The sequence below is a fragment of the Cannabis sativa genome, chromosome 2 (genome assembly GCF_029168945.1).
Source record: "Cannabis sativa cultivar Pink pepper isolate KNU-18-1 chromosome 2, ASM2916894v1, whole genome shotgun sequence".
Classification (NCBI taxonomy): domain Eukaryota; kingdom Viridiplantae; phylum Streptophyta; class Magnoliopsida; order Rosales; family Cannabaceae; genus Cannabis; species Cannabis sativa.
Window position 1 is genome coordinate 3,943,084 of NC_083602.1, and position 18,421 is coordinate 3,961,504.

The 18,421-nt window shown below is 28.3% G+C and overlaps 1 protein-coding gene across 2 annotated transcripts; it reads right to left on the reverse strand.

Moving 5' to 3' along the window:
- Nucleotides 1-3,486: 3,486 nt before the first annotated feature.
- On the reverse strand, nt 3,487-14,189 carry LOC115718840 (MADS-box transcription factor 23). Of its 2 annotated transcripts, none has more exons than XM_061109928.1 (9): nt 13,884-14,189; nt 13,459-13,705; nt 10,408-10,486; nt 5,233-5,294; nt 4,972-5,071; nt 4,820-4,861; nt 4,685-4,726; nt 4,347-4,576; nt 3,487-3,806 (listed from the first exon to the last, which is right to left on the reverse strand). In XM_061109928.1, exons 2-9 carry the CDS (start codon nt 13,638-13,640, stop codon nt 3,791-3,793), a joined length of 753 nt encoding a protein of 250 aa, XP_060965911.1. In that variant the 5' UTR covers nt 13,641-13,705; nt 13,884-14,189; the 3' UTR covers nt 3,487-3,790. The 2 variants fall into 2 exon arrangements, with proteins under 2 accessions (XP_060965911.1, XP_030503511.1); XM_030647651.2 differs by having other exon boundaries at nt 3,490-3,806; nt 4,643-4,726; nt 13,884-14,172.
- Nucleotides 14,190-18,421: the final 4,232 nt, after the last annotated feature.

Here is an 18,421-nt window from a genome sequence, read left to right on the forward strand (position 1 = left end):
GATAAATCTCTAAAATACTCCACAATGTCTAAAAAAATACAATAAAGGACTACTAATTAATTGTTATATATCAAGGGAAGCAATTGACTTAACCACTATTATCGAAGCAGTAAGAGATGATCGTCCTCAGAATATTGGGGTAGGCCGCTAAACTGTCAAATTAAAAAAATAAAACTAATTAAGAAGATAGTACTTTTATATGTTTGTATTTATAGTAAAAATGAGTATTTACTTACTTTTTCTTTTATGGCTGTAATAGGAGTTGAATGTTGAAGCTATCACGAACATAGCGTATTGCACCTCTTGGATATGGGATTTCAGCTTCCCCTAGAATAACTTGTGTGATTTGAACCCGTGCATAATCATTTGAAATTATGTCACCATGATATGAAAAGAAAACAACCGCCTCAATTATGACACCCTTAGCCACAACATTGTCAATATTATCCGAACATAATTTTACACATTGACTTACATCCTCATAGACCATTGGTTGTTCTTGGTGTTCATAGTTGCCAATCAGTTCTTGGAAATTAAATATTAAAAACATGTTCATTTAAGAATCCTAAAAAAAATCGCCAAAGTTTCCCCTATTTCTACAACATTTCCCAATTTAATAACTATCTAATAATGCACGAAAGTAATTAAATCGGATAACAAGAAAAAATAATCAGAAAAGCATTTAACAATATAATAATTGCCACCCATCCGACCGCAATACATTTATATCGCAGAACATACTTCACTACGGATGAATATCTAATATATTCAAACTCCTCTAATAGCTTTATAATTAGTAAAAATTTGTTGGTCAATGATCACCGATATTTTGATTCATTTTCTAATAACAATCCACAACCAACAATATTAAATGCAATTCAAAAAAAGTTCAAATTGAAATCATTGTTTCAATTGCTTTGATATTGCACTGAACAAAAAATAATAATTATGAATTTAGACAGGAAAATGAAATGAAACCAATTTAATACTTTTTCTGAATCCTAAGTACAATAATCCAAAGAAAAATCAGTTAAAACAAAGAAAATATATATAATTATGTATATGATAATGAAATAGACAAGCCACCATCCCAAAGACAAGTTTGTACAATAAGAGCCTCTTTTTTTTTGTTGTCTCTATCTATGTCTCCCTTCTATCCTAAACAACATTACTTGCAAAATAACTTAAACATTACATCTCACAACACAATATCTGTTCAAAACTAACTTAAAATTCATTCTTACAAGATTATCTTTCTCAAAATAATTTCAGTAGCAAAGTGAAAAATGGTCTTTGAAGAGTAAAATTCAAGCATATAATACCTCAAATTTACAACCACATGTTGTAATTAGAAAAAGGTTCCAATTCATTAAATTAAAAGAGACCATAACAACGTTATATGGAGAAGACGAAGAGCAAAAGACCACCATTTAACAACAAAATTTTATTTTATGCAGCAAATAATAGTTGTTGTACTACTAGTAAGGTAACTCAACTATAATTTATTTTTAGAAACTATTTGGCAAAACAAAGTATTTTACAGCAATAAGACTAAAGTAAACACTCGCAAAAGAACTAGAAAATACCTCTTTTACTCAATTTTGTAAAAGCGACTAGGACTCTAATGGTCGGCACGATAGGGATAGCAACCTAAGGCAGGGGAAAGAAAGTCATAATCAACACTCAAATAGAGAATTAAAGAATATTTGTTCTTGAGAGAACTATCAGTATGAAATACTAAAAAACAATTTTTTATATACTATCAAGATATAATTAGACCGTGTCCCAAGTAATAGAAAATTAGTCCCTACACCGTTACTAGGAAAGCTCACTGTCATAAAACAATGCTTAGCACATTCAAGTGTAACAGAAGATCCAAACATCAAAAGACCAAATGCATTTTTAAAATCATGTGAGACAAATTGCCAATAAAACTTTAGCCATTTTAAAAAGCTGGAACTACATGGCCAACACTTGCAGATTGCAGCATGAACGCTACAAGTGACATGAACTAACCAAGAAAAAAAAAATGACACTACAAACCTTCTATTTAATAAAAAGAATCTAATTTTATGTGCTTAAAATAAAATAATGAATTCACAAAAAATAAAAATGACTACATGATTGTTCTTTTTATTCTAAGTTAAGCTTGAAAGTATTTCAATGCTTAACAGACACATCAATGGTCTACTAAAACTCAGAAATAGGTACTGAAAATTTGAACTTAAGAGATGAGAAGAAACAGCCACCAAGCTTTAAAAACTCACATTGTTTTCTTTCAAGACATAGCTTTGTACAGGCTCCTTTCCTTCTAAGCATGAAGTTGCTTGACCCTAACCTTAAAGCTCAAATTAATGGAGTTTAAAGTGAGTTTGAAACTCAAAATAAAATAGAAGAACTCTAAGATATTCAATGGCAGAAGAAGGAAAAAGAGGAGCACAAACATACCATGGCTTTTGATGCTTGAAACCTAGTTTTCCCAAGGTGCATCCATGGAGAGGAAAGAAGATTTATAATTGAAAAAGACCATTATTAGTCAATACAGTAAATCATTAGTGATACAACTAAAAAATTAGAAATTTCTCACATAAACTCTTTCACATTTCCACTCAGCCCCAACCAGAAAAAAAATGGTGGAAAAAATGCAAAACAGGGAAAAAAAGAATAAAGAAAAAAGTATACGTTTAGTTGTTTTATCAACTGCTCTGGTATATTTGGACGAATCTGGAATGGATGATCGAGTCTCATGGGATTTGGGCGAGGGTTTCTAGGTTTGGGCGAGATGGTTGGGAAGTGGTCGAGGTTGTACTGGTATGAGTATTACTGTGTGTTCACGATTTTAGGGATGACTTTTTATCCCGATTTTTTACTAATAACTGGGATAAAAGGTTCACCTAAAAAAATTAATCCCTGTTTGGCAAACCCATAAAAATCGAATCTTGAACTTATTTTTTTTGCCTTTAATATTATTTTTTAACATTCTACCAAACAAAGCCCTTGTCTGACAAAAAATTTGCTGCATACTTGAGGCGTCAAATCTAAAAGTGGGATAAAAAGTCTCAATATATCTTTTATCCCATTTTTTATTTTTGTTAACTAAAAAAGTAGGATAAAAGGTCCCCTTTCTTGTAGTGTAACTCCTGAATCTTGATCCAGTAGAGGCGAAGCCACCTAGGATTGAGTCCTTGTTGTTTTGTTTCTGTTGTAAATGCTGATGTGGATATTTATGTGTATAAGTGACTGGTTATAAGTGGAATTTACTCAACACATTCCTTCTAACCAAACACCACCTTAGCTCCTTTTATATATCACAATGTGTCCAAGTCCGGAGGCATATGATCCCTCTTCACGAAGCAATATATATATATATATATATGGTTCGAGTGATCATTAAGTAATTAATGAGTAATGATATGTACATCAAAATAAAATTGATTTTGTACCAAAATATTACAGAGAGTGATGTAATACTTTTTTCTTAAAAAAAAAGTGTATTTCATCTAAAGTAAACATAATTAGTTACCATAAACTGTCATATTACTACAAATGTAATATTTTGTTGCATAATATAATTTGTATGCACATACCATTACACATAATTATAAAAGGAACATATACATAATTCCAAAACTTCTGGTATAGATGAAAAATGTCATTTTCCTCAGTAGTTCTGAAGTACAAGATAGGTAGCTATAGCAAAGATTTGATTTCCACTCTCAGTACTCTTTTGCATGCCTTTTTCATCATAACACTACTCATCTTCTTCTACAAATAGTCAAATATAACTTTGCTATTGCAGTTTTAATCTGTTGCCAATTTAAAAGAAAAAAAAATAGTATTATTTATAGATATATATAATTAATCCAACAATATTTCATCATGCATGCATGCATGCTTTGAATTCATTTATATAGAGAGCAATAATAATAGTGGTACCACTTTAATTTGTTTTTACTATAGTAGAGACATATTTATATTTTTGGTATTTCAAGAAATTATAATTTAATTCTTTTTATTATATTATGATAGTTTGCACTATAATTATAGTAGTTATCACACCTATTTTTCTTTAAAGAGTTTAAATAATTAATAGTACTGAAAATAAAATTATTCAAAATAAAAATTAATATATCTGCATCCAAATGAACATTTGGACCATATTTTCGACACTAAAAATTATTTTAAATTTTTTGAAAATAGATAAAATATATACTATACCTACAATATATACTACCATATAAAAAAATTGAGTATACTTTCTCTAAATGATAAAAAGCAGTAAAATTTTGCAATTTATTTATAAATAAAATTCATGAATAGATAGGGAAGTTTTAGTGGATAAATACCCTAGAATCATTGGTTTTGGTGGAGTAGTTTTATTGTTGTGATCATGATGAGATGGTTGAAGATTATTAGACTGAGATTCTGAGTGCAATTGTTGTTGAGGTTGACTTAATTGGAGATGGATGGTTGGTTGTTGTGCATGATCATATTTGTTGCTAACAACACTACTATATCCCATTGTAGTACTACAGCTTCTATTGATATCATTTATCATGTCACTTGCTCCATAAGCCTGAAAAAAATACATACATTAATCATATTATAAAATTAATGCATAATTAATTAAGTTACTATATACCTTGATTTGGAGTTCCATATTTTCTTTTTGAAGTAGGTCTACCTTCTTATATAATTCTATATTCTCTTGATGAATGAGATTTCCCTGTCATAAAGTTAATTAATGTGAATTATTAGGTCCAAAATGAAATTTTATTATGAAGAAAAAAAAAAAGGCAACCATAGATATTTGTTAAACCTTTTTGTTTAGTTCTCTTATTTCATCAGTTAATATTTGGTCCTGCATGCAGAGAAATAAAAATAAAATGTGACAATGAGTCTATGAAATAATTCAAAGGGAAATTGGATATTTATAATTAAGGGATATATTAGAGTTTAATAATTGCATACCTTTTTGGTACGAATACCTTTCAAACTCATTTCGAGTTGGTTTTCTAAATTTTGCAAATCTTTGGTGCTCAAGCCAGAAAGTTCTTCCCCCATTAATTGTCTGCATGAATTGCATTATATATGTTTATTCATAATTATTGTTCTTTATCTTTGAACAACATTCTATTATTAATAACTTTTTCTCTCTCTAAAAATGAGCATTATGAGCTTTAAGTACTTAAACAAAATTATATAGAATGAGCTTCATTAATTTTAAGTTACCTGTGACATTCTTGCAAATACTGTAGTTGTTGCCTAAGTGTTGCTGCTTCTCTTTGCCAAAACTATATAAGAGATTAATAATATAATTAATTTTCACAAGTTATTAATGTAAAGCATGTTTATAGTTTTTACATATCTATCACGGCTTAAAACTTGGGTCGTGACAATTAAGATGTTAAGCATAAAATAGTTATGAAACATTCAAACTCAAAGCACATTTATATAAGTTCACAACTAAAATATTCTTATAATTTAAAAATGGCTTGAAATATGAATCTTTTTTTCTTCACAGATTATATTATTAATTTAAGGGCATTGCATGATAGCAAATGAATATATGGATAATTGAAATATTTGTTAAAATTCTATTTTGATTTAGACTAAGTTATCTATGACTTTGTCTCGAGGTAGTTAGTTTCAATACATTGCTCTTAGTTCCTCATCCTACATAATTAAAGTCTTCATAGAGAGTGAAACTACAGGAAAAAAGGGCTTTAATCAAGATAGTTAAAGTTAGTTAGCTCAAGTCAGTTACAATTAGTTAGCGTTAGCTGTCTTCAACTGTTTGTTATTTTTCTGTTATGAGCTTGAGTGAGTTGTTAGCTTGTTATTCTAACTAACTCTCTCTTTCTCTCTTGATTGTCTTGTACACTCAACTTTTACAACTTGTTGTATCTGATTTGTGGGGTCCCTCACATACTGACTCCCTTATATATTATGTTCATTTTGTTGATATGTATTCAAGTTTCACTTAGATATACATGTTAAAGAATAAATTCGAGGCCTTATAAAGGTGTTTCTTTGCTTTAAAAGTGAAGTTGAGTTACAACTAGGATTCAAATTAAATTGTCTTCAAACAGATTGGGGAGGGGAATATAGGTCATTCTCTAGTCACTTACAAGAAATGGGAATAACTCATATCCACCCTTGTCCAACCACTCATGAGCAGAATGGCATTGCTGAAAGAAAGCATAGAAACATTGTTGAAAATAGTCTAGCTTTACTTGCTCAAGCACACTTACCCTTTAAATTTTGGGATGAGGCTTGTAGAATTTCAGTCCACCTTCATAACAGACTTCCCACACCAGTATTAGGAAACAAACCTCCTATAGAAGTCTTGTTTAACATCAAGTCTGACTACAACTGGTTAAAATTCTTTGGTTGCACTTGTTACCCTAATATAAGATCCTACAAGAAGCATAAACTCCAGTTTAAATCCACAACCTGCACTTTTCTAGGGTACAACCTCAATCACAAATGTTATAAGTGCCTTAGCTCCAATGCTAGACTCTACATCTCTAGAGATGTTGTCTTTGATGAGCATCAATTCCCATATGCTCAATCAAGTAGTTCAAACATCTCTAAAAATTTCCTGCTCCTGAAACCTTGCCTTCTGTCCATATTCCTATGTGTGCATCTGTTCCTGTACAAACAAATCCAACTACTTATGAACCAACTATAACAAAAGATGATCCCTCATGCTCGACCTCCCATGCTAATAAACCTGTTGATTTACATCATAGTCTCTCTGAATAAGTTATTGGCAGTGTGCAACCTGTTAACACTACTTCTGCTCCCATCGAAATTTTACTCCCTATTGTTAATATTGCACTAGCACCACCTTCTGGTCAAACAGAAGTTCAAACTTCCACTACTTTTTCTACACAAGTTGAGCACAGTCACTCACAACTTAATCTTCCTGCTAATATAACCCATCAACAGGCCAAACACAAAATGCAAACTCGATCCAAGGCAAGTATTTACAAGCCTAAAACATTTATTGTTTCCAAACTCCCTTAGTCATTTCAGCAAGCATTTTTGTACGGTCATTGGAATAATGTAATGTCGAAAGAGATTTTTGCTCTAAAGAAAAACAAGACTTGGACTCTTGTTGGACTTTTTGCAGGAAGACAAACTATAGGGTGAAAGTGGGTTTATAGAATCAAGGAAAATGTTGATGGTTCAGTTAACAAGTTCAAGGCAAGGCTTGTTGCCAATGGCTTTCACCAACAACATGAGTTTGATTTCACTGAAACATTTAGTCTAATGGTCAAACCAGTCACAATAAGAGTTGTGCTAACTCTTGCTCTGAGCAGAGGTTGGTGTGTTAGACAATTGGATGTGAATAATGTATTTTTTGAATGGTGATTTACAAGAAGAGGTCTACATGCTCCAACCTCATGGATTTAGAGATCCTACCGCTTCTCATCTAGTTTGCAGACTTCACAACGCTCTTTATGGTCTAAAGCAAGCACCAAGAGCATGGTTTGAAAGGTTGCAACAATGTTTGACTAAGTTTGGCTTCCTCTCATCTAAGGCAAATCACTCAATGTTTATTGAACGCACATCACACTCAACTATCATTATATTGGTATATGTTGATGACATTTTGATCACTGGTAGTGATCAAACTGTCATTGACTCTCTTATATCAAAATTAAATCAAGAGTTCTCTCTTAAGGATTTGGGTGTGTTGAACTATTTTCTTGGCATAGAAATCTTATACACTGATCAAGGGATGCTTCTCACTCTAACCAAATACATAAAAGATCTTCTCTACAAGGCTAAAATGCAAGAAGCCAAACCTAATTTGACTCCGATGACAAGTGGCCAAAGACTCTCTACTTATGGCAGTGATCCCATTGAAGATATGCTCAACTATACAGATTAGTTGTTTGTGCCTTACAGTATTTGACCATCATAAGACCAGAAATTGCCTTTAGTGTGAACACAGTGTGTCAGTTCATGCACAAGCCTCTACAAAGTCACTGGTTGGCAGTCAAAAGAATTTTAAGATATGTTAGTGCAACTCAACATTATGGACTGCACCTAAACAATATGCATCTCTTGATCTCAAGGCCTTCTGTGATGCAGATTGGGCCACTGACTATGATGACAGAAGGAGTACCTCTGGTTTTGCTATTTTTCTAGGCTCAAATCTGATTACTTGGCAAAGCAAGAAGCATCATACAGTGTCACAATCGAGTACTGAAGCTGAGTATAGGAGTCTAGCAAATGTGGTTGTTGAAATCTCTTGGGTGCAATCCCTGTTCTCTTAATTGCATCTTAGCTTGCCTCGACCACCAGTAATCTGGTGTGACAACTTGAGCACTATAATGCTCACTCAAAACCATGTTCTACATGCTCGAACTAAGCATATTGAGTTAAATCTCTATTTTGTCCGAGAAAATAATGTTCAACAGGATCTTATTGAAGTGAAGCATGTTCCTCACTTTGATCAGTTAGCAGATGGGCTTACTAAAGCTATTTCAAGTAATCAATTTGCTACTTTCAAAACCAATCTCACAATCGAAGGTGCTTCAATTATGAGATTGAGGGAGGATGTTAAGACAGTTAAAGTTTGTTAGCATAAGTCAGTTACAGTTAGTTAGCATTAGCTGTCTTTAAGTGTTTGTTGTTAATATTCTGTTAAGATCTTGAGTGAGTTATTAGTTTGTTATTGTAACTAATCCTCTCTCTCTTGATTTCCTTGTATATAATTGAGCTCCTTGAGCTCAGTTCTGTAATGAATCAATTCTTTTTTATTCTCTCTTTCTTTGTTTTCTCTCTCTCTCTCTCTCTCTCTCTCTCTCTCTCTCTCTCTCTCTCTCTCTCTCTCTCTGTGTTCTTTTCTTTCATCTTCTTTATCATGTCAAGAAGAAACTTCAACAAAGAACAATATTTGTCGTCCCTTAAAAACCCTATGGCGTTCCAGTAAACTCTTTTGGAATGCCAAGTCGTTAGAGATTGAATTTGAGATATACTTTTGAGAGATTTACACGAAAAGTGAGTGAAATAGTTTTGAGTCTAGCAGTACTAGTTGAGTTGGCAGTTCAAGAACTCCAAAGTGAAAGGAATCTCAAACAAAGCTTCAGTTCATACTTTGGTCTTCCTATGAAGGTTTATTGTTGGGGTGTTAACCCAAGTCCCATATATCAGAAGAATAAACAAGAGTTGTCTTGAATATAAGTGTTTCACCAACTCTATTAGTATGAGATATTTTGAGAAGGTGCCCAAAAATAAAACCGTGAGAGCTTAGGCCCAAAACGGCTAATATCATACTAGTGTGAGAGTTAAAGTAATAAGGTGGCAGTATGGATTCATTCCATAACTCTAATAGAATTTTTAAACTCATAGAGAAACTCGATGTTGGCCAATAAATTTTTGGTAGTGTTGCTCTTTTGCTTTTGATTATTAATTTATTTTAGTATTGTGTTTATATCTTTATTGTTTTTCTCCTTCTATTTTGTTAATATTCACAAACTATTTCAAATTCAATTATATGCAATGAAAAGAGAAATCTTTGCAAAAGTTTCTAGAAAATTTACATATCTAACCACTTGATGAGATACTCAATTGATTGTGTTTTGCCAAACTGTTTTCTTTTTAATGGTTGTTGTAATAGTTAGTTAGTATGTTAAGAACCGAAGACACATTTAGTTTAGTTCTGTAACTAATTTTCTATATGAATTTATTCTTGTAATTACAGCTGTGTATAAGTAAAAGCTTTCTCATTAGTGTTGTCAAGTTTTTACTAACCTGAGAAGTTTCTAAACTCTCTCTAAATAGTTTTGTCTAAACTATTCTTTCATGGTACCAAAGTTATATTTCTAACATGCATTCGATATCGATATCTATTTAAATAGTGAGCCAAAACAAAAAAACAAAATAAGTCGCACAAGATTCGCATAGTACTTATTGAGATCTAAACCAAATAAGTGTTGTGATTTAGTAATTCAAAATTAGTGAGTAAAAATAATCACCTTATTGTAATATAATGTCCCACAACATGGAGTTTATAAGTTTAAGAATATTGAGTTATTATAAGTATTATATAACTCCACTTTACTAATTAGTTTTGAGATAAAACAGTTTTTGTAACTAATTTTTTTTCTTTAGTTTCTTCTTTAATAATCACAACTCTATATAAAGTGAATCACATGTGATGCAAGAGGCTCTTTATAAAGACTTTTTCTAAATTCTCTCTAATAGTTTTGTCTAACAAAATGTTATTTTAAGTTAAGTATTAAGAGTATATAAGTTTACTTCTTACAATGATCATGTTTATTGATAATATATATGGTATGCATGCATATATAGTACCACAAAAGACACCTTTTACAATGGGTGGCTATACATATATAAAGATATATGTATATATATAGGAGGTATTACCTTTACTTCTGAAATAGGATTCAACAATTGATGATGTTCCTCTTTCATTTTGTTGTAACGCTCAATAACAGATTTCATGCTATAAAAAAGAATACAAGCAACTTCATTAGATTTGATCACAATTAATGAATTAACTTCAACTTTTAATATTAATATATAAATCCTAAAGATCATACTACAAAAAATCTTACTTTTAGTCGCAATCAAATTTGTGATATCGATTAAAAATAAAAAAGTTGTAACTAATTATAAATTATCATTCATACGTTGTGACAAAAAAATCTATGGCTAAAAGTATTGAGGCAAGCTGAGTATATTTAGTTTGGAGGAATGAAAATACAAAAATAAGAATGAAAGGAAGTAGAAATAAAAATAGCAATGGAAATAGAAATAGAAATAGAGTGAAATATATAGAAATTGAAATAAAATTTAAAATTGAAAAAAAAAATATATATATTAATTTTTTTCATCTTAACATGTTCTTCCTTTTTTAATTCAAATTTAAAAAAAAAAAAAAATCACTCAATCACAATGGTGGAAATCGTTAGATTGGAAGTACATTTTAATATTTTAAATGCAACAATATAAGGAAAATTAATTCTTTCCGTTTCTGTTAGTCTTTTTCATTTCCAATTCATGCAACAATAAATTATAGATTTAGAATAATTAGTATGATTGAATCATGAATCTCTTGAGTAATAATGAATAGAGTTTTGTGATTAGTTCGAGTAACTGATCATCTTTTTATAACTAATATATAGAGTACACATCTTTCCATGTCAAGTGAAATTCTTGGATTGTATTTTTTTGATAAATAAGTGATCAATGATAATTCTCCTTGATCAAGAATGAAAATTTTGATAAATGGATCTTGATCATCGATATATATAATCACACAAAACTTGTTGTTTTGAACTTTCTGCACTTACACATCTACTGTCCTTCCTTTAATTTTCCATTACTCAAGAAATGCAAACTACCTATTCCTAAGAAAAGAATTAATATATAGGAGGGTACTAATATTCCCTTGATCATATATTATATAATTTCAAAAGATATATGTGTAGCTAGATTTAAATTTATTATTTGATCAGTACATGCATGAAACAATTGCACACGTACTTAATTAATTTATTGTTTTGCCAACATTAATTAATGGCTAGCTGTTTACAAGCATGATGCACCACTTTTCTTTTTTGTTTTATTAGGGAAAGAAATAGAAGAAGAATATGGCCTCTACTCAGAGTTCTTGATCAATCAGTATTTTGATCATATATATATATATATGGTTGTTTTTCTCATTTCAAATATATATGTACATATATAGTGATCCAGTACTCATATCAAGTTGATGTTTAATTTATAAACCTCTTATAATTAACTAGCTAGTATACATATTAACCCTATGATAATATTAATGTTTACATATATATATTTATATATAGGACAATAACATTACTTTTGTCTCTAGATTTTTTATATGATGATGGTGTATAACTTATAATTATAGCATGCATCTCTTTTAGAAATTAGATGCATTAATTACTAGGGTATATTCTATTCAAAAGTGGTAATTTAAACTTTATTAATTTGATCTTTTATTTATTTATTTTTTTTAAAAAATGTATTTCTTTTTTCTTTAATTTTTTTAATAAGATGAATTCTTGACCCTTCTGCAGGAGGGAGAACTGGATTTAGTAAAATAAGTTTATTAAGTTAAAAATGTATAATTTAGAAATACTAGTAAATGCATTCCATTAATTCATTAATGGAACACTAATCACATCTCTATTTTGCAATATGTTGTTTATAAAATGACTACAAGATTATTTTGAATACTTATATGAGTTAGTGAGAGACATGTATATTAAGAATATGTATGGTTTTATTACAAAATTAAATGAAGATATTTATGTTAATTAATATGTGTCAATTATATGTAAGTTAATTCATGATATACAACTTTTGTTTTTATGATCATTTTGAAAACAAATTAAAGAAAAATAATGATTGTGATAGTACTATATATACATATTTATTCTATGTAATACTAAATCAATTATCATTATATGCTTTCTTTATTAATACTAATTTAAATTTTAGTGATATGTACTTTACTTTTCTTTTTTAAATTTGTTATTTTTGATTAGTTATATTATATTAATAATTATTAATACTAACATATATACAAAAACAAAATAATCAATATACACTTTAAAAAAAATGACAAATTACAATTAAAGATATTTTATTGTGATCAAAGTTAATTTGAGGAATAAAATGTCAAGTTGTTTTCTTAAATTAACAAAATAAAGAAAATATTAAAGTGAGAAATAAAAGGTTTCCACACTAAATATATAATATGGTATGGATTATTATCCCCCACTGATTTGGTGTTCCCTTTTGGATCATATTCCACACTATTTTGGTATATAATTTGTACTAATAAATTGTTCATTGATGCTCTTCTATTCATGTTTGTAGAAATGTAATAATATGTATTTTGTGTAATATGAGACTTTGTTTTCATTTCATAATTCTAATTTTCTCATATTTTATTCTAGCTTTGCAATTAATCAATTAAGTTTTGATAGTCCTATATGAACAAATAAAAATCTTCATATAAATAATTTTAACTCTTCACTACTCTTAATGCTAACACAGTAAAAGTTTACTTAATGCTTTTAGTCCTAAATCTACACATATATATATATATACATGAATAATAATTAATCGTACTTAATTTTGTTTACAACAAATTAAGCATGGGCTCTAATATATTTAAATCATGATCAAAGCTAGTTCCAATACTATATACTAAGTATCTCTTACTAAACAAAACTAGATCTTGCACCAACAAAATATATATATTCACACATAGATCAACTCAAAACAAAAGTACAAACAAACTAACTAAGTACACATATATATAACCATCCAACACACAAAACAGTCTGACACAAAGTAATTAATCAATTTAAATTTACCACTTATATTATATATATATAATATAAATATAGATAGAGAGATTAGTGAAATGAATTAACTAACCTGGAACTTGAATAGTCATAAAGCTTGCCAGTACTTGAGAAAATAATAAGACCAACTTGAGCATCACATAGAATAGAAAGCTCTTTAGCCTTCTTAAGTAAACCATTTCTTCTCTTTGAGAAAGTTACTTGTCTACTTGTTGAATTGTCAATCCTTCTTATCACAATCTTACCTCTCCCCATTATTAATTATTATTAATTAACCCTTGATCTAATAATTAATCTCTCACTCTTATTATCTGCAAGATCTACAAAAAATTAACAAAATTTCCAATTTCAGTTCATGGGTATTGTTCATCAACATAAACATGTTTGAATTATTTTTTTTTTAGAAAAAAAAAATAAAAAGAAGAAGAAGAAGATGAAGAAATAATTAATACAAAAAAAAACCCACTTAATTAAAGCAAAGTATAATAGAAATCTTACTTTTCTTGGAATGTAGGCTGGAAGAGGGAAGAGGAAAGTTTTTTTTTTTTTTTTGTTAAGAGAGGAGAGCTATAAAGAGAAAGAAAAAATAAATAAAAATTTATGCTTTTTGTGGAAATATTAAGGAAGTCTTTTGTTGCAGGTACAAAAAACCTCTTATTTTTGGAAACTAAATACTAAGAGCTATCATTTTAGGCTTCAAAAAACCACTTCCTGGTTTTCCTTAATCTCCACGCGCATATGTTTTTCTACTCGCTCGGAAAAGTCGACACGTATTATAGTGAATCAAACTCAGTTGTTTTGGGCGAGAGGAGATCAGAGATCTTGTACTAGAAAGGACACGTGTTGATTTTTAAGATGGAGCGTGGAAGTGTGGGAATGATGCGCGTGGGGAAAAATAGAATCCTAGGATTTTCAGAGAAAAGTCCTTGATTCGTGGGGCGCGTGGAAATAGGTGAAATGATTGTTGATGTGTAACGTATAGATCACCGACACGTGGCGCAATTTGAAACGAGGACACTTTCTTCCCTTTTTTGGGAGAAGGTACAAATAAAGGATCATTATATATTTTTTTAATTTGGTTAGATGAAATTTTGTTTGGTGTGCCTTTCTATTTTTGAATAGTACTTTTATTATTATTTTTTTCTTCTTTCCATGTGATTATTATTTTAATTATGTATATATTTGTTTTATATAATTAGTGTTTCTTGCCTAAATATTATTTTTATATAAATAATTAGTGATAATGATATTAATTGATTACTTTAATTGAATTAATATGAGAGAGAAATGTTAATAAATATTAGTAGTGCTTAGTGGATTAAGTATTAATAAATTTTATACATTTTATAATAATTATTATAAAATGTTAGACATTACTGATAACTAATAACAATACTTAATTTAATAATATTGATGAAGAACAAGCTCGCCAAATGACTAATTAAGCCGACTAATCGAGCTGATTGACTTAAGTGGTCACTAAACTAACTTGGCTGGATGAAAAACTATTTCTTATTGCAACTTGCTTATTTTCTATGTTTTGTTAATATTATATGGTGAATTGGTGATACTATATGAATATGATAATGTTATTATTCTTGGAAAATACAAATATACACTAATTATTTTTAATTTTATTTCTTCTTTGGTAGATGATATTAATATTTACTCCTATATGTTTGACCCTCTCGTGTTCATTTATACGCATACATAGGCATGATATATATATTTACTAGGTGATTGTTACGTGCGAAGCCGCGTAGTGTTAGTTTTATTTAATATTTTAATTAATAATTAAAATAGTATAATTATTTGAACGATTTGTTTTATAAAAATAAAATATGTGTCTGTATATTTAGTAAGTAAAACATAGTTGTGTTATAATAATATATGTTATTAACAGTAAAATGTACATTAATCTTCTAATTGAAAAAAGTTCCATTATCTCATTTCATATCTAATAATAGCTACACAACTATATATTTATAGACTTTCACATTTTTTGCAAATTACTAATAAGCACCAATAATATTTTCATATTCTAATATTTTTCAACATTCTCCTCTTGGTGGTAAAATTAAAAATAAAACTAAAAATAAGCACAAACATATAAGGTAATAATACTAATTACAGCCCATTTCATCTTCTTTTTATTTTGTTAAGCCCAAGCCCAAAAATCTCTAAGCCACACAATCAATCTTCTTCTTCCCCGATAGCAATGAGTTGCCCCTTCTGTAATTATTTATATTATTTTTTTTTAATTAAATTTTCTTACATATACAGTCTCACATATATATTTATCTATACATTTTATCTTTTCTAGGTAATTACAGAAGGGGCAACTCATATACAGTCTCACATTTATATTATCTTTTCTAGACATTTTATCTATATTTTTCTTTTTTAAAAAATAAATAAAAAATTATTAATATTCTCTCAAGATAGGTTTGTTAGAGAGAGATGTGGGTAAGATGTTTTTTTTTTTAATTTAAAAAGAGATTATTAATATTTAAAAGATTGTTTAATTTTTTGGGTTTAATTATTGAGTTTATTAATATTCTCCCAAGATAGGTTTGTTAGAGAGATATGTGGGATTTTTTTAATTTAAAAAGAGATTATTAATATTTAAAAGATTGTTTAATTTTTTGGGTTTATTTGTTAACGGGAGATCAAACCTAATCGTTAAATTTAACGGAATATTCTTTTATTTTTAACTATATTCTGTTAAATCAAGAAATGTCGTTAGATAGGCACTTTTAATATATAAACTACGTGCGAGGCACGTATACTAAATTTATGCTAGTTTTTTTCTATGTTATTTGAAAGTGATACAATTAAAAATTAAAGAAAAATATTATTAATTATTAGGTGAGATTATTATTATGTGTATCTAAATATTATATTTTATAATGTTGTCAATTAAAAGTGAATACCAAATGCAATATATTAGTGTTTAAGAAAGCTTGATGATTTAAATATGTTCTTAAGTTAATCCAAAAATAAATTAAAAATTGATGCTCCAATACTTAAAGAAACATTACTTAAATGGGTGTAAGATAAAAAGAAAATTAAAAATCCTCTAAATTATTGATAATTGAAGATAGCATTTGTCTAAAAATTGTAGATAACAAAACTAATCATAGTCATTGCGGTAGATTTCAATCTTCATTTGCTTCGATAGAAACAATAGTGCAATTTTTGTATTTTGAACTTTTTCATTATTGCCGGGTCCGCATATATCTGGATTGTCCATTTTTTCGTTGATAAATTGAATATGGTAGTGTCGACAAAAAGTGAAAACCATGTCCATTTTTTTGCTAGTCTTACTGCTTTTGATAATTGATGTTTTTTTTTGTGTAATAATTTTTTTGTGTATAAAATTAATTTTCTTTTTTCGTAAGATAAAACGAAATTAGGGTAAGTAATTTTTTTTTCGTTTTGATATTATTTTTATAATATTTTTTAAGATCATCAAAAAAAATTTTAAAAAATATCAGTGTACATTTTTGTAAAGGATAATTTTATGATTTTTTTGACTCATGTGGACCCAACGCGCATGGATAATTCAATTTTTTTTTGTTATTTCATATTAGAGAGAGTGAAAAAAAACTATATATTATTTCAAAAAAAAAAAAAAGCTATATATTATATTTATTAACTATCCTTTCGAAGATAGAAAAGAAAAAGAAGGACTGTATATGAATATACTGCATAGTAAAACACATTAAGCTAATTAAACGTATTCTTCATAAGATCAAATTTTTAACATAATCCAAATATAGAATATAACATGTTTTTTGATGTGAAGGTTAAACATAACAAATGGCATAGTTTAGTCTCCGTATAACACAACAACGATAGGAGCTCATTAATTTTGATAGAAATAATGCAGATTTGAAAAGATTCAATAAGGAGACAAAAATCTCAAAATGTTAGAAAATGAAAAATTAATCTTAAAAATTGGGGGATGATTTACGAATAAAAAGAAGACCCAATTGGATCAGAACCTGAAATTGGGGGACGATTTTTTTGAATTTCTCACAGCGAATTTGCGTCAGATCCTCTAATTTTCGCAGATTCACTCATCCATCTAGACGGCAATAAGAATTTGCTTGCTCTGTTCATTGAATAGTGGGAGTGGACTGCGATTGAAAAAAAATATATAAATGAAGATAAATATATAGCTAGAGGAAACCTAAACGATTTGGTAAAAAAAAATTCATATATAATTCCTTCTTTTTCTAATCTCTCTCAACAAACTAATTGTATATGCGGTTTAAGGTTCAATTTATTTTATATATATATTTTTAATTTCTAGAGTTATAGTTGTGATTATATATAGAGTTGAAATATACTAAATATCAGTTCAAATATTAATAGGATTTGTTTTATTATTATTTTATTATATATAAATAATATTTTATTAAATAAAAATAAAAAGTCACCCATGAATTTCTCATAAACCAAGAATTTCAGTTATATAGGCACACTTTATATAGAATAGATATATTAGCAAAAAATTACGTACGAAACACGTATACTAAATTTTATACTAATTTTTTTTTACGTTATTAAAAAGTGATACAATTAAAAATTAAAAAAAAAATATCATAACTCTGTGTTCATAAAAAATCACTTATGAATTTCTCATAAACTAAAAATTCTATTATATAGGCACACTTTATATAGAATAGATATATGCATTTCTATGCATAATGCATCCATGCACATATATATATAATATGAAATTTTTATTATACTCCCCAATAATTATAATTTTACATGCATCATGCATCTTCATATATTTCATTCACATATATATGTTCGAAAATTTGAATGTAATCATTAATAATAATAATATTAATAATAATAATAATAATATGTTAAGATTAGTACAACTATAATAAAATTAAACACTTAACTACCTTCTACACATATATATTTTTAGAATTTTTATTTTTATTAGGTGTATTTTTAAAATTTTATAAATAAAAAAGAAACCACTTATTAATTTTTTTTTTGAAAAAAAAATAATA